At 23.9% G+C, this 26,139-nt stretch overlaps 4 protein-coding genes across 6 annotated transcripts in view; 2 read left to right on the top strand and 2 right to left on the bottom strand.

Annotated features, from left to right (window-relative positions):
• Positions 1–3,652, bottom strand: part of LOC122504920 (protein KIAA0100) — a 61,862-nt gene extending 58,210 nt beyond the window's left edge. For both annotated transcript variants that reach the window (XM_043616265.1, XM_043616264.1), the window contains exons 1-5: positions 3,345–3,652; positions 3,104–3,194; positions 2,512–2,638; positions 388–582; positions 24–275 (exon numbers count right to left, since the gene is read on the bottom strand). In XM_043616265.1, the coding sequence (XP_043472200.1) occupies positions 24–275; positions 388–582; positions 2,512–2,638; positions 3,104–3,162 (633 nt within the window). In that variant the 5' untranslated portion in view covers positions 3,163–3,194; positions 3,345–3,652. The remainder of the gene's footprint in view (positions 1–23; positions 276–387; positions 583–2,511; positions 2,639–3,103; positions 3,195–3,344) is intronic.
• A 2,708-nt stretch (positions 3,653–6,360) lies between these two features.
• LOC122504922 lies at positions 6,361–11,078 on the top strand. The gene is made up of 2 exons (XM_043616269.1): positions 6,361–6,386; positions 6,468–11,078. Exon 2 carries the CDS (start codon positions 6,523–6,525, stop codon positions 11,011–11,013), a length of 4,491 nt encoding a protein of 1,496 aa, XP_043472204.1. The 5' UTR covers positions 6,361–6,386; positions 6,468–6,522; the 3' UTR covers positions 11,014–11,078.
• Positions 11,079–12,006: 928 nt separating this feature from the next.
• On the bottom strand, positions 12,007–21,404 carry LOC122504932 (facilitated trehalose transporter Tret1-2 homolog). 2 transcript variants are annotated; one of them, XM_043616290.1, is made up of 7 exons: positions 21,267–21,404; positions 20,757–20,848; positions 20,575–20,690; positions 18,839–18,908; positions 18,464–18,596; positions 15,444–15,928; positions 12,007–13,178 (listed from the first exon to the last, which is right to left on the bottom strand). In XM_043616290.1, exons 3-7 carry the CDS (start codon positions 20,655–20,657, stop codon positions 12,312–12,314), a joined length of 1,638 nt encoding a protein of 545 aa, XP_043472225.1. In that variant the 5' UTR covers positions 20,658–20,690; positions 20,757–20,848; positions 21,267–21,404; the 3' UTR covers positions 12,007–12,311. The 2 variants fall into 2 exon arrangements, with proteins under 2 accessions (XP_043472225.1, XP_043472226.1); XM_043616291.1 differs by lacking the exon at positions 21,267–21,404 and adding an exon at positions 21,197–21,215.
• Positions 21,405–21,665: 261 nt separating this feature from the next.
• On the top strand, positions 21,666–24,732 carry LOC122504937 (COMM domain-containing protein 3-like). Its single transcript, XM_043616296.1, has 3 exons — positions 21,666–21,801; positions 22,403–22,674; positions 24,443–24,732. The coding sequence occupies exons 1-3, from the start codon at positions 21,678–21,680 to the stop codon at positions 24,608–24,610; spliced, it is 564 nt and encodes a 187-aa protein (XP_043472231.1). The 5' UTR covers positions 21,666–21,677; the 3' UTR covers positions 24,611–24,732.
• The last annotated feature ends 1,407 nt before the right edge of the window (positions 24,733–26,139 follow it).

Below are 26,139 nucleotides of genomic sequence, written 5' to 3' on the forward strand. Positions count from 1 at the left end.
GGAGAAGTAAAATTTTTGCTCACTTCGACAGAGAGTTCGCCTTGTGCTCTGAGAGTGGCCTCGATACTTCCAGCGAAACTTATTTGTGCGAGACATGCATCCGATGCGTGCCTCAGTAATTTCATCGAACCACCGGCAACTGTCGCTGATGCCAAAAGAGTTCTAGCTCCATGAACAATACTCCCATCAAGACTCAAATTTTCCGCACTTCCATTCGCCAACCAACCATTGCCGAGAATTAAAAGACTCAAATTCTCTATATTCACAGCCATGAACTGAACAAAATAACAAAAAAAACAATTATTATTATTTTCCATCAAAATTATAATAAGTTAAGGAATTTCATAATTACTTTTTTTTTTAATAAATCAAACTGATTGTTCTCACCTGAACAAATGTTATGATAATTGGTGGAATCTTCTTCTGTCGAAAATCTAAAGGATCATTGTATTCCTTGTTCTTCTGACAATGAGATATCGTGGGAACGTCTTTATTTATTCTCACGTCTCTCATCACAACGGCTAATAATTTTGCAACATCGCTGCTAAATAAACTTGAGCGAATACTAATTTCGTCAATTTGCTGAAAAGAAACCAAAATTAAATTTCTTTATTCTTTTAATTTAAATTGATATTGGAAAAATAACTATTTTATACAGGTATTTATTATATTACTAACAAATTATTTTGTAAATTAAAAAATTTTATATTTTTAAGAATAAACATCAATTTTTGAATGATTACAGATTCAAAATTTAGAGTATTCACTTATTAAGTACATGATATTAAATATTCTTGTTTATTATTATTCAAAAATTTTAATAACATTTTTCGCAAGAATTTAATTATTCTCATAAATAGATAATAAAATTCTTCACAAGAATTTAAACATTTTCATAAATAATAAAATTCTACAAAGGAATTCAATTATTTTCATAAATATAAAAATATTCTTCTGAGAAATTCAATTATTTTCCATACAATTTTAATAAAATTTCTCGAAAGAATACAATTATTTTTAAAAATATTATTTTCAAAAGTTTTAATAAAAATTAAATTATTTTCAACATAATTTTGATAAAATATTATTCGAAACAATTAAATTATTTTTATAAATATTGTAAAATTCTTGGCAAGAATTCAATTCTTTTTGTAAATAATAAAATTATTCAAAGGAATTCAATTATTTTCAATTCAATTTCAATTCAATTCTTTGAAATCTTTTAATTATTTTCGAAAATCTTCACAAAATGAAATACAATTTTCAAGAAATTTTTTCGAATGAAATCAATTATTTGAATATTTTAATACAATTCTATGGAAAAATTAATTATATTCTAAAATTTTGACAAAATTTCTTTATTTCAATTATTATTTTCATAAATAATAAAAATCAACGCAAAAATTCAATTATTTTTAATTAAGTTATTCGAAAAATTTAAATTATTCTTTTCAATTTTTATAAAATGAAAAAAAAAAAGTTAAATTATTTTTACAAATTATAAAATTGTTCCCAGGAATTCAATTATTTAAAAAAATTTAATAAAATTCGTTACAACAATTCAATTATTTTCATAAATAATAAAATTCGTTGCAAGAATTCAACTGTTTTTATAAATAATAAAATTCGCTGCAAGAATTCAATTATTTTTGTAAATAATAAAATTCTTCTGAGAAATTTAATTATTTTCAATATAATTTTTAATATAATTCTTTCAAAAAATCCAATCATTTTCAAAAATTCAAATAAAATTCTTTGAAACATTTTAATTATTTTTATATTGAATTTAAAAAATCCTCCGCAAGGATTCAATTATTTTTGTAAATAAGAAAATTCTTCTGAGCAATTAAATTATTTTCAATACAATTTTAATTAAATTTTCAGGAAAAAATTCAATTAGATTCAAGATAATTTTAATAAAATTTCTCTCAAAAAAAAAAAAAAATTGTTCTCAAAAGTTTTTAATTTAATTATTTCTGAAAATAATTGAATCCTTGAATAGAATTTTATTAAAACTTTTTTAAAAATTTGAATCCCTGCGAAAAAATTTATTATTTCTACAAATAATTAAATTTTTGCAAAATTTTGAAAAATAATTGTATTTTTGAGAAGAATTTAATTTAAAATAATTGAATTCATTTGAAAAAATTACTATTATTTATTAATATTATTGAATTCTTCCGAAGAATTTTAAAAAAATGTTTAAAAATAATTTAATCTTCCCTTCAATTTAATTTTCTTTAAAATAACTGATTTTTTCGTACAATTTTTACAAGATTTTTAAAAATAACTGAACTTTTCGAAGAAATTAATTAAAATTGTATTGAAAATAAGTGAAATCCTGATAAAAATTTTATTATTTATATAAAAATAATTGAATTTTTTACGAAGATTTTTATTGTTTATAAATTGATTTTTTGCAAAGAATTTTAATACAATTATTGAAAATTTATAAATTTATTGAAAATAATTGAATTCGTGATAAAATTCAATTTTTTTTTAATTACTTACCACGGTAAATCCATTTTTGGTAATATTCACATCTCGCAAAATAAAATATGGCAAACGAATGTAGCCAACTCTAAGATCAATTTTGTAACGACTTTTCACGTGCCAAGCCAAAAGTCTCGGAATTACCCTGAAAAAACAATTTGCAATTAACTTGAAAAATCTGCAAAATATATTTCTATTTCTCTATTTTAAAAGTGGATTTTTTATCTTATTTTGAAAAATATAATTAGAAATACAAAAAATTATAAATAAATAATATGAAATAAACAAATAAGATAATAAGATATTATTAAATAAGATAATCAAATTAAAGAAAATGAATAAAATTAATAACAAATTAATAAAATGAATAAAAAATGAAATAAAATATTACAAAATTTAAAAAAACTACAATTTAAAGAAAGGAAAATTTTTTTATTAAATTTTAGAAAATAAAATTAATGTAGGTACGTATTAAATGATTAAATAAAAAAAACATTAATCTTCTAACTTTTAATTCTCTTGTAAAAATGCAAAGTCACGAGTAACAATTAAATAACATCTAATATTATAAGAATGACAACAAAAAAAAACAAGAATACTAATAACTCACCAGGAAAATATGAAATAAATAACGAAAAAGGTGACGATCACTGTAAAAAATCCAGTCATCTTTATTGCTTCTTATATCACAACCATAGAATCTGAAAATTACAAACATTAAAAATAAAAAAATAGGTGCAGAAGATTTGAAAAAAGAAACAAATTGCGCTGTTTATCTTTCTATTGAAAAAAATGGAAAATAATGAAATACAAATATATTAATATAGCGGTAGAACACTACAAGTACTCACTGCAGTTTTTCATAAACAATTGCCAATTGAATCAAACAATTAATAATTGTTCATATAAGATTCATAATTTTATAAGATATATTATAAAATTGAGGTTATATCTTTTAATTACAAACTTTGGCATATTAATCGAAGAAATTTTTCCCACATTCTTTTAGATAAACATTATCGTAAATTTTCACACATATTTAATAATTGTGGAATCTTTGAAAAATTAAATATTTCATGATATTTGGATGATAAAAAAAAACACAAACAAAGTCACTCACACACAAAATGCGACATATTCACAACACTCCCATATGCGAAATTAGGGTACTGTTGACAATAATTTACATAGTGTGCGCTAGTGATGGGATATCGAAAAAATTTGATATCGATATTACGCTTATCGATATTGCATCTGTAATATCGATATTTAAAAATATATCGTTATCGAAAATAAATATCGATATATCGTAAAAACGATATCGCGCATGCGCAGAACTCTAAGAAATTTTTGAATGTGTATTTGATATTATTAATAATTATTTATTTAATATTATTTTTCAATAAATATAAAGAACGTAAATAAATTAAGTCACTTTCTTTTTAAAGAAAAAAATAAAAAAATTTTAGAATAGGAAAATAAGGTTTTTATATTAATGTATATTTTATAGATATAATATATAAAGAAAACGTTTAATTATTAATTAATGAACATAGAAAATTTAATTTAAGTATATAAAGACTGTTTATTTGTAATAACCGAAATAAATAAAAACAAACTTTATATTTTTATGTAAACAAAATGATGACCTTTAATGCTTTAAAAATGACAGCTTTCAATAAAACTTTCGAACTTGCATATATTCAAAGAACAGGGATAACAATCATAACCTCAAAATTTACATTATTTTTACCACATAAAGGCCAACGCAGAATAGATCTTTAACCGGAACCGTAATCGTAACCGAAAGCATAGAATGGGTTAGAGAAGGATAAACAATATACCTTTCCTTCTTTAACTTATTCTAACCGTTACGCTTACGATTATTAAAGATTTTATTCTGCGTTGGCCTAAAAATCAATGTAAAAAATGGTTTAAAAGTTTTGTTTACGTTATAAATATTTTATAATATAAGAGTTTTATAATTAGGTACTTATATTTAGTACTTCTTAATAGTTACTTAGGGTCAAGTCCCATGGCACCGTTTTGCGTTGCGTTTTGTAACTAGGCAATGAGTGCAAATAGAGAAAACCTATATCTGTATCTTTCTCACACTCATGGCCTAGTTACAAAACGCAACGCAAAACGCTGTCATGGGACTCCAGCCTTAATTTCTTAATTAAAAAAAAACTCAAAACGTGTGACACATCGTGTGGTCGTTACGCGGTTGCGCGCTAGAATTATCGATATTAAAAATTTTATCGATAACGGTAACGATATATCAAAACGTTAATATCGATATTAAAATATCGATTATCGTGACATAGATATCGATATGTTCCGATATTTAATATCGATATCCCATCACTAGTGTGCGCGTTTGCAAAGCCAAAAAGTAAAGGTGCTTAAGGTCAATTCACAACTGCTTCGCGAACGCAAAGCATCAGTTAAAAAAGGACAGAGATATATTTGTGTCTTTTTCTATCTCTTGAATCTCGTTTACACATCTAGCAAAATGTTGTTAGTTCGTGACGTACGCAACGACTTTAAAGTTACTCGGCTACTCAATAAACTAATAATATTAATAAAAATAAATAATTTAAATGATTTAAATATTCATTTGTCACGGAATTCCAAGAATATTCACAAAATATAAATTAGTTAAAATATACCAAAAGGAAATTCAAAAAATGTCCCATAAATATCACACAAATATTCATCAATTTAGGATGTTTTGAAAACAATATTAGAGAAAATTCACAAAATTTAAGGAAAAAATCAGAAAAACATATTTTTTTGAAAATTAACAAAAATACCAAATAATTTCATTATTTCATGAAATATGGGAAATCTAAATGCATAAACAACAATCCATTGGAATTATCTCCAAAATTATAAAAATCCAAAACTGTGAGAAATTTAATGCAGAAAGACATAAATACAACAATCCATTAAATCATCTTCAAAATAATAATAAATATCCTTGGGTCCTAAATTAGAAAAAATTCAAAGAATGGTTAGAAGAAATATATTATAAAATTAAATTTGAGCCACAATCTTGCAAAAATAGTATCTTCAGTCAATAAATAAAATATTTCCAAATTATCCATTATTCAGTCGGTATCATCCCACGTTGACTCTGGAAACAGGAATCGGAATTTATTTTACAAAAATAAGTGAATGAATCCTACTTAAAATTTTACAAATTATTTTCTAAATTATTACTGAAGGCATATCATTTTTTCATGAAAAATAAGATAAGATTCTAATTTTTTTTCATGAAAAATAAAATAAGAATTTAATTTTTACATGAAAAATAAGATAAGAAACACTATATTTTCTATAACTTCCGTAAAAATAAATTAAAATAAAAGTACACACTTTAAATGTTTCACAATATGTACGAATTTGAAATTCAATTGTGTAAATCAATATTCTATATTTGTAGATATATTAATATTCATTACTGTTCAATTTATCTACTGAATAAACAAATTAAGAGCTTAGATCCGGGAACTGTTTTCGTGGTTATGAAAAATAAGCTGAAAAAGAGCATCTGTCCTTTTCTATCTTATGCTCTTTTTTAAAATGGATTTCGCGAATATATTCATTAGTCTTCCTTTTAATTGAACTTAGAATTTAATATAAAATAACCAGAAAAATTATTCTAGTATTTCATAACTTATAAAGCATTCTTATTACGAAAGTTAAATAATTTATTTCCTAATATAGATGTTAAACAAATTTCCCAATCAACATCTGAACAAATAAAAATTAACTGTAATTTTCTACTATAAATACCTATAGAAAATATATTTTATCGACATAGTTAACATACCGAGCAAAAAAGTAATTGTTAAACATATCTTATTTTTGAAGCTTCTAATTAATTTGTAAGTATGAATCTTCTTGTACAATGTTCGCAAATCTATTTCCCTTAAAGCAATTTAAAACAATTTGAAACAATTTATCAGTTTTAGAATCAACTGTACGAAAGCGGATGAAATAAATAACAAAATCAACTCATTCATGATGGAGAGCCAACCACTCTTTATCACAAATCCAACAAACTTTCAATTTTTATCTGTTTGTCACTACATTAATATTTTCGGTATTTACTTCTATAATAACGATTTGATAAAACTTGACGAAAGATATCAATCTGTACCGGTGCTAAATACTCTCTTTGATTATCTAAGCAAATCGAAAAATGAAACCGAAGCTAAATACAAACTTCTGAAGAAAGTTTTGAAAGGAAGTGATCTTTACGGCGGTAGAGAAAATGAAACACTTGAAATCAAATACGTAAACGAAACATTTCAGTACATCATCAGCATGGCTCTGTTTTCTCACTATGGAAATATTAATGGATATTTGGCCAAAATTATTAACAGGGCAGACAGTGTAAATTATTCGGCATTCAAAGAAATGGTTCTACGACATCTTTCTGAAAGTTACATCACCAAGGAATACTGTGCGTCAGGAAATTACAGTTCCAAACTTTCTCCACTGGCAATTCAAAAAATCTACCAGGACCACATTTTGCCAATTTTTCCCCAACCAGAAGAGGACATGAGTATAATCAATGTTAATTATATTTACGCAATGGTGGGTTTAAAAATGTTTAGGTCAATGTCGAACAAGGTAAATAATCTTACATTTAACGAATATACTCTCATCTCTCGCGAGCTTGATATGCAAGAATTCAATGAAACATCTTTTCAAGTAGTATTAGAATTGTTCTCAGTTCCAGCTTTATTTTTTTACGCATTTAATTATAAAAATGAATTTCGAAAATATGAAAATAATTCTCTAAACGATAGATTTTGGATCAAAGCTTATGAAAAATTGTTTCAATCCATTAATTCCTCTATGATTGAACTTGTAGATGAAATTATTGAGAGCAGTTTAGTTTTCAAATTTGATAAACAACTCGAGAAAATTGAAACTCGTACTCAACTTGCCACGAGATTGCTTAAAGTTTTTTGTAGATATGACAAGTTATCAGACGTCTCTTCATCTAAAGTATCTATGTATAAATCCTTATATCTTTGGGTGGTAAGAATTTTTCTTCCAAGGCGTTGCCATAGGGCTCTTCCCGATTTAGAGGCAGAGTATAACGAACAATTTACAGAAATTAAAAAGACGTACAATGAAATTATGAAACAGTCAATTGAAGAAATTTTAGTGCAAAGTAATTTCACTGAAAAAATGAATACAGATACTGCGGTTGAGAAATTAGTGGTTCCTAATCATCATCCGATTTGCATACACAGTTATTGTGTTCCACCTGAAAATTATGTACTTAACAGCAACGTATTTCTTCTACTTGGAATTTTTCATAAAAACGGAAAACGAGATGTTTACGCTATTATAAAGGATGAAACGACTCTGAAATTACTTCATGCACACGGAAGAGACCCCAAGTTTGCGCAAGCAGTTGTTAATAAATGGGACATGAAGTTGTATGTTGATAAAAATCTCAAAAAAATCGGTGAAGATTATAAAAAATTTGTTGAAAACGCTGCCAGTATTAAATCAGATGAATTTATAAAGCAACTAAAACAGGAATATTACGACTTAACAGCTTCTCAGAAAGTTTTTTATTATGTTAAAATGTTTATACCATTTTACAATTGCGTAGAAAATGTGAAATCTGGCACACCTGGAGAAACCGTAACCAGTTGCAGTTTAGATATTTTTACTCTCCTTCCAGTTGCTGGTTTCGCAGCGAAACTTTCAAGTAAAATAACAACTAGCTTACAGGCTAATGTTGGAAAATTATTTATGGTGTCGAATAGTTTTTCCAGAGTTAGCCTCATTTCCAAATTGCCATTAATTACATCTTTGAAAGAAATTACAAAAGTAGCTTTTAGAACAATTGCAAGTGAAATTTTAAGTCGTAAAATCTTAAAAGACTTTGTTGTAGCTTCTCTTCGAACATTAGATCCAGGATTTGAACTTATGTACAAATTATCTACTGGCGGTTACAAATTATTCTATAAACTTCTCAGTCACGTACATTCAAGATTCAAAGAAATTCCTGCACTTGAGAAATTCTCATCATCAATAAATTCTGTATTGTCACAGAATTCGCAGAATGCAAAATTGATAGCCGATCAGACAGGATTAGTACCAATGACTCTAGCTAAACATAGACTTTACGACAGCGTTAGATATTTTTATCCCGGTGGTTCGCACTTTTTTGGACCTATGTGCTTAAAATCACATGGAAAAGTTGCCGAATTGAGAAAAATAGAAGGATCTTCACGTCGCATTCCCGTTATATCGGAAAAATTAGGTAATCAAATATTCTACAAACAATATTTTCCAAAATCAGGTAAAGTAGATAACTCGAAACTAACAATGGGTAAAAACGATGTTCTTCACCGATTTGAGACTCTATTAAAGGATTTGATAATCGATAATCCTAATTTTAAAGTGACTCAAAATTATCACGTCTATCATAATACAATAGAATGGAATAAAGTACCCAGAGGGGGAAATAGCCAAGGAAATATTCCAGGAGGTAATGCAGTTGATGCAAACATTCCAGCACCTCTAAGAAACGATCGCGTTCAAGTAACAAATGTTCAAGAATTACAAAGAATAAATGTCGAGGATATTAGAGGATTTACAAGTGATAGAAACATTCACGAAGTCGTACGTGGTGGTCAACTTACTTCTATAGAAAACATAATTGATCCAAATATTCAAAGTACCTCAACTGGTCAGAGAATTTTCAATGAAAAAGAAATACAAGAACTAGACAATTTAGATTCAATTATTCATGAAAATACTCAAACACTAGAAGTGGTGAAAAGTCCAGAAGTTTCTGAATATTATCACAAAAAATTTGATTACGTAATTCCTGAACATCATAGAAGACCATCAGTAATAAAAGAAGTGCCTCGCAAAGTAGAATACCCTGATGATATTCCTGGAACATCGCAACAAACTGCAACGAACCTAAGACCATCAGTCTACAAGGATTACCTAACAGAACCAATATATAAAGATTATGTGAATGTTTTACTGGAATGGAAAAATAGTGGTTTGTTTCTAAGAACAGAAAATTTACAAAAAGTCAACGTTTTACGTACTTCTGTAAATAAATTGGCCCTATTTCAAATCGATAAAATACCTATTCCACAAACGCCAATCAAAACCTGGTGTCTTCAGAAAATAAGAGGACAAAACAATATTGATTTCTTGATAAACTTAAAAGGAAAAGACTTTTTCTTTAATGATATGACATTACTGTCGAATGTTCAACCAAATTTACATTCACTTAGAACTTGGAATCCATATTCACAAGAAGTAGAAGTACTCTATCATTTGAACATTGATTCTCAATATGGTTTTGTGGACTTGACACGTTTTCATCATCAGCTTCAAAATCAGTATGTGACATTTAGTGATCAGCTATTTTTGATAAGAGACACTTCTTTTGCTGAGGATGGAAAGGTTTTGAACGTTTTCCTAGACACAAAAAGTACGAGTAAAGAATTATGGCTACGTACCAGAGAGCAGGATATTATCGATTTGCGTCTTGAGAATATCGTTGTAAAATATCCTAGACTGCAAAATCTTGAGGCAGCTGCCAATTACATGGTACAGAATGCACCAAAGTGTTCTTTTAAATTAGCGAAAAATTATCTAAAAAATTTCGTACTAAGCACAAAGCCAAGCAGTAAAAGTATCATCCCAACTTACAACGTAATGGCCAATGAATTTAAAAATATGAAATACACATATGTTTATGATAGTTGGAGAGTACATCAAGACAGGTACATTTTAGACGTTCTATATGAACTTAATTTACAGAGAGTCATAGATTTAAACGAAGCAATGAGAAGAATTGTCGACGTACATGGTATATCTTATCACGGAAATGTGGCAGCTGCATATGACAGTTATAGAGGTTTAGAAATGGCTGAAAGGCGTATTCGATTCGAAGATTATTATGTCTTACATTATCGCAATCACTTCGAGGGGAATGTGAATCAACATGCAAAGAGGCAATATGCAGCTGCTGTTACTAGACTTGCGCTTAGACAAGCTGAAGAGGAATTTACAAATACACCAGTTAAACTTTTTGCTTCAGGAGCAATTTCTAAGGAAATGAAGGCATATATTATGAGTCTCTATAACAATCATGGTAGGATAAGATTTAATGATATAAAATATTTTAATCGTGCACGAAAATTAACACCAATAACCACTTTAAACGAGGAACAAAAATTAACACATACATCGTCATTCTTGGTAATTAAAATAGAAAATCAAGCAGGTATTGTGAATCTCAATAGTGTTCTAGAAGGAGGAAAGGATATTTATGCAGTGACTAAAAAATTCCAATTTTTAATAACCGATATAACCAATAAACGTTTTAACGGTGAGAATGTAATGTTGATAAAAATGCGCGATATTCCAACTCCAACTGAAAATAGAATGGCTCTAATGGCACAAAATCTTCATGAACTATTTTCTACGGACACTAAATTTTACTGTTCATAGAAGTAGAATAATGTTAGACTATTAGAAAATCTTCTTCCCAGTAAAAAAAGAAGCAAAGTTTGACAAGCGCGACTGAATTTACCATGTGAATAAATGAAGTGGTAAGTTTAAATGGACGAAATGGACTAAAAGAAATCTACTTTTACCGACAGAAAGTTCCTAGAGAATTGTGGTAAATTCAACAAAACAATGAAATTTCATTGTTTTACAATTCTCTAGGAACTTTCTGTCGGTAACAGCAGATTTCTTTTAGTCCATTTAAACTTACCACTTCATTTATTCACATGGTAAATTCAGTCGCGCTTGTCAAACTTTGCTTTTACCAATTTTTAACAAATATTCACTGTTTCTTATCGAAATCGGCATTTTTACATTCCAGGACAATTGTGCTTTCAATTTATAATATGTACTCTACTGATGTGATTTTAATTTTAATGCTAAAATAAGACCGTATTCGGCGGATGAAAAAAAGATTGAGTCAAACGTCCCAATACGGTTTTTACTCGAATCCGTATTGGCTCAGAGCTTCACTCAATTCCTAAACGCTCCACTCAATACTATGTCAATACTTCTTTTTTTACTGGGAATTCTTAAATGACTTTAGGCTTAGCCAACTGTCAGAACAACACTATTTAGGGTTTACTTATTGCAGTCCTTGCATTGTTGTAATTCGCGTTGGATAGTCGACTTTGTTTTGTATTTTTAATCCTAATCTTTTAAAAACTGAAAGTAAAAAAAGTTAATTGTGTACAAGTAATATTTTCTTTTTAATAAATATGTGAGGCGACACTAGTATGGTTCTTAGTGTGCGAAAGTTTGAGTCTTTTAGGTCGCCGTCCGGAATTCACTTTAGAACTGAGTTTTCTCTATAAACTGTTATAATTGTGAAAATGAATGTACATTTGTTAAACTTCTTATTTTAATTAATGAGAATAAAATAAATATGGATTGTACAAGGAGATTATGTTGATTTATTAACATTAATTGAAACAATTTTTTATCAAAAATTTATATTTCTGTTTATTGTTATTATTATTATCTGAAACATTTTTATCAAAATTGATATATAAATAAAGAATGTATATATTACTAGAATTAATGTACGCTTAATTAATAGTATATTGTGCGCCGAGGGACAGAAAGTGGTTTTCTCACAAGAGGATAAAATCGCACACCTGTCCCGTAACGCAGACGATATTCTTTACCGCAAATGTATGAATTTTGCGATAAAAGGAATGGCCTCACAGTCATTTTTTCACATATTAGTGTCCAATTAAGCCCAAATCATGTACACTATCTCAAACGGATAAATTCTCTTCATTCCCATTGTCAGGAATTCTCAATCGTTTCGCACTACCTTTTTTATCATCAATAAAATATTTCTCAATATCGGCAAACGATTTGCCCAATGTCTCTGGTAAAAAAACGTAAACAAATGCCGTACCCAATATTGAAATAAAACTAAAGAAAAAGAATATCCCCTGAGTTCCAATTGCGTCCAGAACATACAGATACGTCTTCATCACACCGAACATAACAACATAAGCGATTGCAATGACAAAACCACTCGCACAACCTTTTATTGAAATCGGCAACAGTTCACCAGTCAATGTCCACGGTATCACCATAAAGCCAATCGCACTCATACAAATGTAGAACAGAATAATAACAATCAGAATCCACGTTTGTCCCAGCATTGTCGATTGTTGATGATAACTCGTCCTCTCGTCCCACGACGTCGTCAAGTACATGTACATTGCCGAGAAAAACATGGAGAACGACATGCCAAGACCACTGGAAATGCAAAGAATTCGTCGACCGTAAATTTTACTAAAATACGCCGTTAGAATACTCATGAAAAATCTCACAACACCAAGTAAAACGAGTGCACCATAAATTGCCGAATCATTCTCTTGAGTTCGCTCCAAATTATTGCCGGAGTTTATATTTTTAAATACTGAAATCGCATAGAATATTATGACATAACAACCCGAGAGCTGTTGGATTAGAAGTAAAATGGAAATTATCGTCAATGGTTTATAAGCAGTTGGTTGACGGATTTCGTGACAGAAGTTCTGTAAACTTTTCAGCAAACTTTTCTCATCTGACGTTCCATTTCGATCAGTGACTATCGCCCTTAAACGTGACAATTCACTTTGAAATATCTGAAAAAGATCATTTCTTAAAATCAAAATTAAATACGCCTATTCAAACAATGAAAAATTACGAACCAATTACTGACAAAAATATAACCAGTCCGAGTCAAATAAAATAAAATAAAAACTTGAAATAATATTTTAAAAAAATTCAATTAAACTTTTTCAAAAAAAATTAATTTTAAAATTCAATTATTATCTAACCTTTTAACTGAAAATCATTTTTAAATCAATTTTTATTGAAAATTTCTACGAGAATTAAATTATTTAAATATAAATAAAATGCAAATAAAAAATTTATATTTAATCAATAATTACTTTTAAGGAATCTAATTAAAATTTTACTGAAATTTATTTTATTGAACAATTTTATAACAATTTTTGAAAATAATTCAAAACCCTTTGAAGAATTTTATTAAAATTATTTAAATAAGTGAATTTAATCGAAAATTGAATTTCTTTGAAAATTTTAATATTTATGAAAATAATTAAATTCTTGTGAAGAATTTCATTAAAATTAGAGAAAATAATTTAATTCTTCACAAAAATTATTTAAATAATTGAATTTAAGCGGAAATTTTATTATTTATGAAAATAATTGAATTCTTAAAAAAAATTATTTAAATTATTTAAATAATTGAATTGAACCAAAAACTTTATTATTTATGAAACAAATTGAATTCATGGGAAAAATTTTATTATATTTTGTTTAAATAATTGAAATTTCGCCAAGAAATTTATTACCATTTTTGACAATAATTTAATTCTCGAGAAGAATTTTCCTATCTATTTATAAAAATAATTTAATTCTTGACGAGAATTTAAAAAAGAATTTTGAAAAGAAATTAATTTTTGCAAAGTATTTTATTACTAATTACTTTTCAAAAAGAATTGAATTCTTGTGATGAATTTTAATATTTATGAAAATAATTGAATTTTGGAAAAGAATTTTATTAAAATTCTTTAAAATAGATTTCCTGGGGAAAATTTTCTTGTTTATCAAGATAATTGAATTATTTTGCAGAATTATTTAAAAATTTTTGAAAAATAATTGAATCATTGCAACGAATTATATTATTAATTGAATAATTGAATCTTTGTTAAATTTGAATTCTTTCATCAAGTTTTAGTCAAATTTTTAAAAATAATTGCATTTTTCGAGAAATTTATTTAAAATTGTATTAAAAATATTTTAAATTCTGCCATAAAAATAATTGAATTCCCAAATGAAATTTTATTTACTTATGAAAATAATTGAATTTTTGGCGAGAAATTTTGCTATTTGTAAAGATAATTGAATTCTTGATGAGATATTAAAAAGTTCTTTACGAATTTTTAAATTCAGTTCTGTTTACAATTCAATTTTACAAAATTTCAATTATTCGTAAATTCTTCAATTAAATATATATTAGAAACTAAAAACTTTAAATAATTTTTAAAAAAATCCGCAATTAAAGTTTCTCAAAAAAAAAAATTAATTCCAAAGAATTGTTAGTTAAAAATATGAAAAATTCAAATTTTCAAAGATTTTAATCTGAAACCTTTTCAAAATCTAAAATTTTAACTGAAATCCATTTTTTAAATCAATTTTTATAAGAAAATTCTACGAGAATTCAATTATTTAAAAATAAAAATAAATAATTTATTTAATAACTAAAAGTTTCTTAAAATTTAATTTTCATAAAGAATTTTATCAACAAATTTTTGAAATAATGAAATTCTTTCGACGAATTTTAATAAGTTTTTTTTTTTAATTTACATTTTTAGTGGAATTTGATTAAAATTGTATTAAAAATAATTGAAATCTTCCGATGAGTTTTATTATTTATGAAAATAATTTAATTCTTGCGAAAGAATTTTATTAAAATTTTCAAAAACAAATTAAATTCTTGTGAAAAATTCCCAGAAATTCAATTATTTAAAAAAAATTTAATATAATTCTTAGCATAAATTAAAAATAAAATTCTTTGCAGATCTTCAATTATTACTTTCAGAAATTTTAATTTATTTTTTTGTCAAGAATTAAAATATTTTTTGTTAAATAATCAAAATCTTTGCAGAAATTCAAATATTTACGAAAATCTTGATAAAAATTTTTCCCAAGAATTCAATTATTTTCAAAAATATCAAAATGTTAGCAGAAATTCAAATATTTTTAAAAGTTTTGATAAAACTTTTTTAGTTGAAATTTAATTATTTTTAATAGAATTTTAAAAAACAATATCTTAATAATATTTAATTTTTTTTAGTGAATCTACTCTGATTAAAAATTACCTTCTCCCGTCGATTCAACCACCGGAGACTCCTTTCAGCCCTGAATTCAGCTTTTTGCGTTTTTTTATTGAGGCAAAGGTACCAATACGGACTTTCCGGTATGAAGAACAGACCGAAAAACGTTAGACAATTGATGATTAAAAAGACAATCGCCATGTTGAGCCAATTGAGCCACACGGGCAGACAGCACGTGATGAGAATTCCAAACGAAACGAAAACGGAATTGCACGAGAGCATCATTGGTCGTATTCTTGGATGCGTAATTTCCGAGACGTATATTAATCCAACTGTCGTCAAACCTGATGAGAATCCAGCAATAAATCTCGAAATGTAAATTAAATTTATCGAGTTCGCCATTATTAATATCAGCCATGAAATCATCATTGGAATACATGAGAAGAGACAAAGTTTCTTTCGTCCAAACTTATCCATTAATGGTCCAACCAATAGGGATCCAATTGGCACACCAATTGTCATCAGACTTGCTGAAAATAGAAAAGAAAAAAATGAGAATAGTAACGATTCTGGAAAATTGTGTCGAAAAAAAATCCACTTCAATAAAAAAAATTCAACAAGAAGAAGTAGAAAAAATCCACATCAATAAAAAAAATTCAACAAGAAGAAGTAGAAAAAATCCACATCAATAAAAAAAATTGAAGAAGAAGCGGAAGAAAAAATAGACAAACGTCATAAAAGCTCCGAAAAAGTGTGAAAGCGAAAGTCGTGGAAAAATAACAGCAAAATTTTCTTTGAATAAAGCTGAGAGTTTTTGGTAAATGTCTAACAAACGAAAAGTGTTAAGAAGAGACGAAAACAAATTTTTAAGCTCAAGAAAATAAAGAAGTTTGAAAAGCAGAATTAAATAGAAGAAACTGGTGAAATGTGCCCAAAAATTCGAACCAATACCTTTGTGAAGCAGATGTTTAGAAAGAGACATTTGTGATAGAAAGCTCCGCAAAATGAAATCGAAAGTTCCCTAAAAATAATATGGATCGATTCTGCAAAAGGAAATCGTCTTTGGAATGGAAAAAAAATTGTTTCAAAATTAAATTTAAAAAGATTGTATAAAAATAATTCAGTCTTCGTATTCGTTCATTAATTTAAAAAAAAGAGCTTTAAGACTAAAAAAAATAACTACCGAAAAATTAAATATGACAATGAAAAAAAACGTTTCAGTAAATTTAATAATAAAAACAACTTATTTAATTCGAAGTTATAACAAAAATTTCATTATAAATTTTTTTTTTTTCTATATTCTAATGAGGAATTAATTCCAATTTTTTGCAAACTTCAATTATTTTCCAAATTTGTTATTGAAAATTTTACAAAAATACAATATTTGAAAGCAATTTTTAAAAACAAAAAAATCAAATACTCTACAAATAAAATTTATTTTACTAAAATTTGACAAAATCTCCAATTGTTTCAATTTTTCGAAATTATTTTCGAGAATTAGTTTTCAAAAAATTTTAAATATTACAATTTTTCAAAAACATATTATTTTTCATAATTTCTAAAGTTAATTATTCAAAAATTCAATAATTTTTGTTAAAAAAAATTTTCTAACACTTACTTGTTATTTATTTTTCCATATGGTAAATGAATTTTTTTAAACAAAATTTTTAAAAATTTTTAAAAATAATTGATTTCTTTAAAAAAATTGTATTAATTAATATTTTAAATAATTGAAATCCTTCGAAAAATTTTATAAAAATTATATTTCAATTAATTAAATTTCTATAAACATTTTAATACTTATGAAAATAATTCAATTCTTGCAAAGAATTTAATTAAAATTTGTTCTAAATTTGTATTTAAAATAACTGAATTTCTCGGAAAATTTGATTATTTATGAAAATAATGGAATTTAAGCGAAAATTTTATTTATTTGTAAAAATAATTGAATTCTTGTGAATTTAAATTAAATTTAAGCGAAACATTTCATTAATATTTTTGAAAATAATTAAATCTTTTGAAAAAATCCATAACATAAAATTTGTTTATAAAAATTTTATCAAAACATTGTTTAAATAAATTTAAATATTTTTTTTTAAAGAATTCAATTATTTTAAAAAATTTCTATGAAAATGTTATTATTTATAAAAATAATTGAATTCTTGTGAAGAATTTTATTAAAATTGTTTAAAATAATTGAATTCTTTAACAAATTATTTAAATTATTTAAATTATTTAAATTGTTTAAATAATTGAATTTAATCGAAAATTGAATTTCTATAAAAATTGTATTATTTATGAAAATGATTGAATTCTTGTGCAGAATTTTATTAAAATTGTTTAAATTAATTGAATTCTTTAAAAAAAGTTATTTAAATAATTGAATTTAATCAAACATTTTATTGTTTATGAAAATAATTGAATTCTTGAACAAAATTATTGAAATTTATTAACTAATTGAATTTAATAAAAAATTGAATTTCTATGAAAATTTAATTTTTTTTGAAAATAATTGAATATTTTTCAAAAATTTATTGAAATTGTTTAAAATAATTGAATTCTTTTAAGAAATTTTATTAAAGTAGCAAGATATTGAAAATAATTGAATATCTGCCCGAAAAATTTCTTTATTTGTGAAAGTAATTAAATTCTTGCGAATTCAAAATTCTTAAAATTTTTGAAAATAATTAAATCGTTTTAAAGAATTCAAAATAATTGAATTTTTAAAAACAAATTTTATAAAAAATTTTTTGAAAATAATTGAATTTCGTTCGAGAAATTTTCTTTAAATTGCACTAAAATGATGAATGAAAAAAGTTCCGCAAAATAAAATCAAAAAGTTTCTTATAAAAATATGATCGATTCGTAAAATTGAAATAAAATTTCCTTAGAATGTAAAAAAATTGTTTTAAAAATTTTGATAAATTGTAATTTAAAAAAAAAAGATTGAAAAATATAATTAAAATTTTTGGAGATTGTAATAAATCTCTTGTGTAAACTAAAAATGAAAAGAAAAATAAATATTTGAACAAAAGAGTTGAAAAAATAATAATTCATCTACTCACTTATCCAAGATTCATTGTCTTTGTCTATCGTCATTTTTCCGCTACGTTTTAAATCCTCGATAAAAACTGTGCTGAATGCCATATGAATTCCAACTTGAATAACAATACAATTGGCCAGGCAACTTGCAAAAATCTGTAATTTAAAAAAATCGTCTCATTTTTTTTTTATTAAAATTAATAATTAATTAATTTAAAGCAAAATATTAATTGTCAAGTGAAAAAAATACTTTTTAAAAAAATTTTAAGCAAAATATTAATTGTCAAATGAAAAAAAATTCTTTTTAAAAAAATTTTAAACAAAATTTTAATTGTCAAATTAAAAAAAAAAATTATTTAAAAATTCCTTCTTTATTTTGAATGAAAAAAAATACTCACTTGAGAAAATGCATCTTTGCTTGTGATATTTTCGGTGACACCTTTTTTGTACTTTTCAGGCAAAAAGTGACTGGAAAAAATTTTATGTAATAAAAGCAACATTTTTCACAAGAATTAATAAAAAAAATTTAACTATTATTTCCATTATATTATTATTCCAAAAACGTGATGAAAATTGAATTTTCTCTCGTCACTATCATAACGTTTCTCTGCGCGTTCAATAAAAAGATTGACACTTAAAAGAAACTTGTGGCGATTTTTAAATAATAATCCAATTGTTGCAATAAACTATTGATAAATATAGACAAGAGAAATAAATTCTCCCTTCCAAATCAATATCAATTCGAATTCAATATTTCTTTATTCTTTATTCGACTTTTAGAGGGAAAAAAAACTAAATTTTAAATTGATGGGTAATGTTTATTTTTTATTTATAATTTATAAATATGAAAAATTCAGGAAGTAATGAGACAATTTTCAAGGGAAACTACTTCACAGATATTAATAAACATATTTAAATCTGTTCAATTAATGACCTTCAATTTTTCAATTGTGAAAGGCTGCATTATTATTATTTAGAGTAGTAGAACACTTTTATAGGAACATAAACTTTTTTTTATTGGTTTCTTTAACGATTGTAAATCGTATATTTACGAAATAATTAAAAATATATTCAAAACAAATTTTAAATTTAAAAATTTTTTTTTTAATTTTTTAAAATAAAAAAAAAATTTTTTTAAATAAAATATTCAAATTAATTAAATAAATGTAAAATTAATAATTTTACTATTAACATTTTATTAATATTTATAAAATTACAAATTATAAATAAATTATAAATATATTTATTAAATTATTTATAGAAAATTTAACTCTTTTAAACAAATTTATTATAGTTTTTGTAAATAATTAAATTCCTTTTGATAAATTTCTTTGTGCTTTTTTTTAAAAGTAGTTTTTTGAATAATTTTAATTGAAAATTTTCGAAAATAATTGAATTAAACAACGAATTTTTTTCAACTTTTTAAAATAATCGTATCTGTTAATAATTATAATGAAAAATTTCATATTTAAAGTTTATTAAAAATTGTTTTGAAAATAATTGAAATCCTCCAAAGAATTTCATTAATATTTTAAATAATTAAATTTTTCAAAAGAATTTTATTTTTTATGAAGATAATTGAATTTCTAGGAAGAATTTTATTATTTATAAAAAATAATTGAATTTCTTTGAAGAGTTTTATTATTTACTTAAAAAAAATTGAATTCTTCCGAAGAATATTATTTAATAAAAAAATAATTGAATTCTTGCAAAAAATTTTATGAAGAAATTAGAAAATAATTGAATTCCTTTCAAAAATTTTATTACTTATGAATATAATTTTAAGAAGAATTTTATTAAAATTTTTGAAAATAATTGCGAGAATAATTGAATTCTTCCGAAGAATTATATTAAAATTTGTGAAAATATAAACAATAATAATTAATTATGCACTTAATAAGTGAATTTTTTAAATTTCGGTTAAAAAAGTTATTAAAAATTTAGATTTGAAAGTAAAAAATTTTTTAATTTGCATAATAATAATAATAAAATAAAAAATAAGAAAAAACAAAATAAAGAAATCTAATCTTTTATCTAAATTTTTATTTATTTATTTATATATATTTCGTTAAAAAAAATAAATATTCGAATAATTTCATAATTTTATGCAACAATAACAATAACAAAAAAATACCTGATTTCACTGTTTGAAATTTTATTTCTCAATTTCTTATCTTCTGTCGTTTCATTCTTCATTTCAAGAATTATTCTACTCATTTTCTCCCCTCTTCTCCTTCTTCGCAAATTGATCTTAATGAAAAATAATAGTGTATTAGTAGTTGACTTAATAATAATTTAAGGTCACGGTTATTATACCTCTCCACTCGCATATACTCCAAGTGAAAATTCCTTAGATTTAGAAAAAAAATTTTCTACAATAAACTTGAAATCTCGTCAAATATTTGTCACTAGAAAAAAAAAAACAAATTCAATTAACACTTTTAAATTTACGCTAATAATTATTATTAAAGGCCTTTACAATATTTTTCTATTTTCACAAATAAACAAACAAGTTACAAAAATATTTTCAATAAATTAATCACTAAAATTCAAAAATACAAAAATATTTTTTACAAATAAATTTAATATTAAAATATAAAAAAAATGGAATTAATAATTTGTTAGTATTTAATTTATGCGAATAAATTAATATTAAGAAAATAATATTAATTAATATTTAATAAAAAAATTAAAAATAAATTAAAAAATTGAAAAATTAAATTTTTATAATCCAAATAATAAAAAAAAACTTGAACTTGAAAAGGATTCGTGAATATAAAAACGGAAAAAAGAACGATAGTTGTGGACTTTGCATGTATAAATTACCTATTTATATCCCTCTATTAGTGGTATCATTTATTCTTATCAGATAAAAAATATCTTTTTAATTTTAAATTCGTCGAGTCTTGTTATTTACATTTTACGTATAATAAATTGTAAAACATAAATTTGTAGGGATTTCATTTCATATATTTTTATACTTAAAACACAATAACACATAATTGAAAAAGAAAATTTTCAATTTGATTTTTCTACATATTTTCCTAAGCGAATAATAACGTTCCTGCGATACTAAATGAATAGTGGATTGAAAAAAAATGTTCGAAACTAACACGTGATTTCCGCAAAATTCATTTCAACGCGAAAGGTAGGAAATTTAACGACTAACGACGCAAAGGACATAACCTTAAAAAAAAAGTTTCCTGCTACCTGTCAGATTTTGTTATTATAACAACAATGACCGAAAATGTAATTTATAACTTTGTTAATAATCACGGTATTAATTTACTCAACAATGAGACTTTTGATCAAGTTCTAGAGTTTGCGGTTTTGCAAATTTGCGAGGAAACTACAGAAAAAAGTAAGTATTGTGTAAATGTAAATTTGAAAATAATATTAAATATTGTAATGTAAAAATTTAGTTTCTCTATTTTCGATAGAAAGAAAAATTTATTCTGGTGGTGGAAAAAGAACATTCTTTCAGGAATATTAATTTTAGTTATAAACTAATATTTCTGTTATAGTTCATTTGCAATGAAAAATATTAGTAGTGTATATATAATTATATAAAATTGTTATTGGAAACCGGCTGTAAAGTGTCAATCTTTCAATTCACGGAAAATTTATTTTACGGGAAATATTTTAGCATTGAAAAATAAATGAGTTTTCTAATAAAGTTGTTGATCTTTTAATGCAAAAAAACGCGAATGTGTTTTGTGTTTTCTTTCTTTCAGTAAAATAATTTTCATTGCCAAATAAAGCCAGTTTTGCAATACTCTCGCTACATCTAAAGGTCTGTCTCCACTGCAAAATATTTAAACGTTAAGCCGAATTTGCACACATGTGGAGGGAATGTTGAACCTAAAGGTGCTCATTGCAATTCACAAATGCAAAATAAAGAGATAAATATTTATTTATTCAATAAAATTATTGAAAATTGAAAAAAAGATATTTGTTTATAGGTTTGTCGCAGATTTACGGTTCGAAACCGGATGCGGTAAAAAGTGCCTACTCGGGATTAACGAGTTTATTCGTCGAGGCTGGGAGACAACATTTTGATAAAGAGAAATTATCAGCGACTTTAAAAGATTCACAACTAAATGCTCAACAAATTAATAAAATTTGCGAAGCCTACGATGTAAATAGGGAACAATTTCAGAGGAAATTACAAGTTATTGGAGGTGGACTTCCACATCTCGTTGATGTTAATTGGAAATTGGATTACTGCATAAAGGTGTGTACATATTGTTTTTCTTCGTGTATTCCTCTTTTCAATTTCACTTTCAAAGTTTCAATTCCACTTTCACGTTCAATTTCACTTTCTATTTTTATATAAATAATTAAATTCTTATCAGAATTTCACTTAGTTTCAATTCTATTTTTAATTGATTTCTTCGAAAATTTCAATTATTTTTAAAAATCTTGTTAAAAATTCTCCAAGAAAATACAATTATTTTTAAAAAATAATTGAATTTTTCACAGGAGTTCAATTACTTAAAAAAACTTTTTAATAAAATTCAATTCAAGAATTCCATTATTTTTTGAAAATAATGAAATTTTTGCTGAATTTCAGTTATTTTAAATACAATTTTAATTGAATTTCAGGAAAAATTAAATTATTTTTAAACATTTTTTTTTAAATTCTTCGAAAGAATTCAATAATATCAAAAAATAGTAAATTTTTCACAGGAATTCAATTATTTTAAATATAATTTTATCAAAAATTCTTCTAAAAAATTCAATTATTTTTAAAAAATTTTTATAAAATTCTTCGTACCAATTCAATTATTTTTTTTTTATTTTGACAAAATTCTCGGCAAAATTTCAATTATTTTCTAAAATTTTCCTCAATTCAATGATTTTTAATGTCTATTATTTTAATAATATTCCCCAATAGAATTCAATTATTTAAAAAAAATTTAATAAATAATAAAAATATCACAGGAATTTAATTATTCACAAATTTTTATATAAATTTCTTCGCAATAATTCAATTATTTTCATAAATAATAAAATTCTTTTTAGTAATTCAATTATTTTCAAAAATAATAAAATTCTTTTTAGTAATTCAATTATTTTCATAAATAATAAAATTCTTTTTAGGAATTGAATTTATTATTCTCATAAATAATAAAATTATTCACAGGAATTCAAATATTTTTAAAAAATAATAATTTTTCGCAGGAAAACAATTATTTTTAATTAATTATTTAAAAATTTGTTGATAAATTTTTTTATGAGAATTCAATTCAAAGAAACATTCATTTATTCAATAAGTTATTAATTTTTTATTTTTGCATTTAAATAATTGAAGTCTCGTTGAATTTTTTAATAAAAATTTATTTAAAAATGAATTTCAGTTAAAATTTTCTAGATAATAATTGAATATTAAAGGCATTATAGCGTGAATTTTTAGAAATAATTGAATTCTGAGAAGGTATAAAATTTTAAATTGTTAACTAACAAATTCTGCAAAATTAATTTTTTTCAAAAGGTTTAATTTTAATTTTTTCTTGAATTTTTTTGAAGTTGTTATTTCTAAATTTAAATGAAGAATTTACGAATAATCGAAATTTTTGGTAAAATTGAATTGTAAACAAATTGGATTTGCAAATTCTGAAAAAGAAACTTTTTCGAAAATAATTGATTTAAAAAAATAATTTAAATATTTTAAATAATTTTAAAAATAATTGATTTAGAGAAGAATTTTAGATAAAAATTCTAGAAAATAATAATTGAATTGAAATATTGAAAATAATTTCGAGTTCGAGCCCTGCATAAACTTTCCAATTGAAGCAATTCAGTTGTAATTATATTAACTATCCTTGCAGAGCACAAAAAAATACTAAGAATAAAAATAATAATAATAATAAAAATAAAAATAAAAATAAAAATAAAAATAAAAATAAAAATAAAAATAAAAATAAAAATAATAATAATAATAATAATAATAATAAATACTAGAATAAAAAATAAAAAAACTGAAATTATTCTCTTTTCAGTCGAATGCAACCGATACGAATGGAACGCCAATTTATTTGATTAGCCTGCAAACGATAAAGCACGGAGAGGCAAAATATTTAAAATTCACTTGTACTCTGCAACAATTGCAAGATTTGCTGCATAAATTAAAAGACGCCATGCGTCACATGGAAAAATTGTCAACTTGATTATTATTTAATAGTATTTACTATTTACAAATAATTTCCACCATCAGTAGAAATTTATTTTCGAATATTTAATTTTTTTTAATAATTTAGAAAACTTTTGGAGAATATTACATTTTTCATAAAAAATGAGGTCTTGGCTTTTTTAATGAAAAAAATTTGAATAAACAAATTAATATTAAATTAATTAATTAATATTAAATAAAATAAATTTAAATAAATAAAAAAAAATTAGAAATTAAAAAAAAATATTTAGTATCTACTGAAAAATATTTTAAAAAAATAAATAAATTGAAATAAATTGTAAATATTTTTCGCAGGAGAAAAGAAGGGGATTACTTCTTTTTTTTCTCCCAATAATGAAATAAAGAACAAATTCTTTCTGGTGCATTCTAGTATTTATATATATTTTTTTTTGCATGAAAGAGAAAAACATCTTCTATTCCATATACATATTAATATAATAATAATAATTAATAATATATTTTTATTTTATATATAACTTGATTAAAAATACACGATTTTTCATCGAATTTGTATTTTTTTCTCTCTTTCTCTCTTTCTTTTTTTCTCGCTCTTAAAAGAAAAATTTCTCCCATTTTTGTCAAAGTTGGAAGTTTGATACTATTGGTACAATCTTAAAGCGATAAATATATTTATATAATTATATTAATAATAATAATTCTTCCATTATCACTTTATATATATATATAGAAATTTTTCTTGTTTTTAACATGATACACTATTTACAAATAATCTCCTTTCATTGTTTTTTTTTAAAGAAAAAAAAAACATTTTTCTCAAACTCTCTTTTTTTCTAATTTTCGGAAAAAATTCCCATTTTTTTTAAATTGAAAAATCATCTTCTTCCAATTGATAAGAAAATATTTCGGAAAAATGGGTTTTTTTTCTGTAATTTTCGAAGCTACTAGAGAGAAAATATCGCGGTCCGTTTTTTTTTTTTTTTTTTTTTGTAATATATTAGACGAGAAAAAAACGGCATTACGATCACAGCGTTGTTTTCAATTCTTAATTTATTATAATAATTACTAGACTTTTGCGCAAAGATTTGCAACTTCTTTTTTTAAAATTTTCTCTCATTATTTTTGTTTCTTTTTTTTTGTGTCTTTTTTTATGATTATTTTTTTTTATTTTCTTTTAATTACTCTTTATTGTTCCGTGTTCACATTACTCAATAGAATATTATGATAAGGCCTCGGGCATTTCACTACTTTTGTCAGTCTCGAATATTTTCGATATTTTTCTTTTTTCTTTCAATTAATTTTATTCGATAATCAATTTATTTTTACTTTCGCCGAAATTTACAATTTTTTTTTTGTACAATTCAAAAAAAAAGTAATAAGAATTTATTTATTACTTCTAAAGATAAATAATAAAAACAAAGTAATTACATTTATAATTAATTAATATTATAATTATATATTAATTATTAATTATTAATTACTAATTATTAATTACTAAATTATTAATTACTAATTAGAAAAATTTCCCTTGTCTAAAAAAATAAATTG

The sequence above is a fragment of the Leptopilina heterotoma genome, unplaced genomic scaffold (assembly GCF_015476425.1).
Source record: "Leptopilina heterotoma isolate Lh14 unplaced genomic scaffold, ASM1547642v1 Lhet_325, whole genome shotgun sequence".
Classification (NCBI taxonomy): domain Eukaryota; kingdom Metazoa; phylum Arthropoda; class Insecta; order Hymenoptera; family Figitidae; genus Leptopilina; species Leptopilina heterotoma.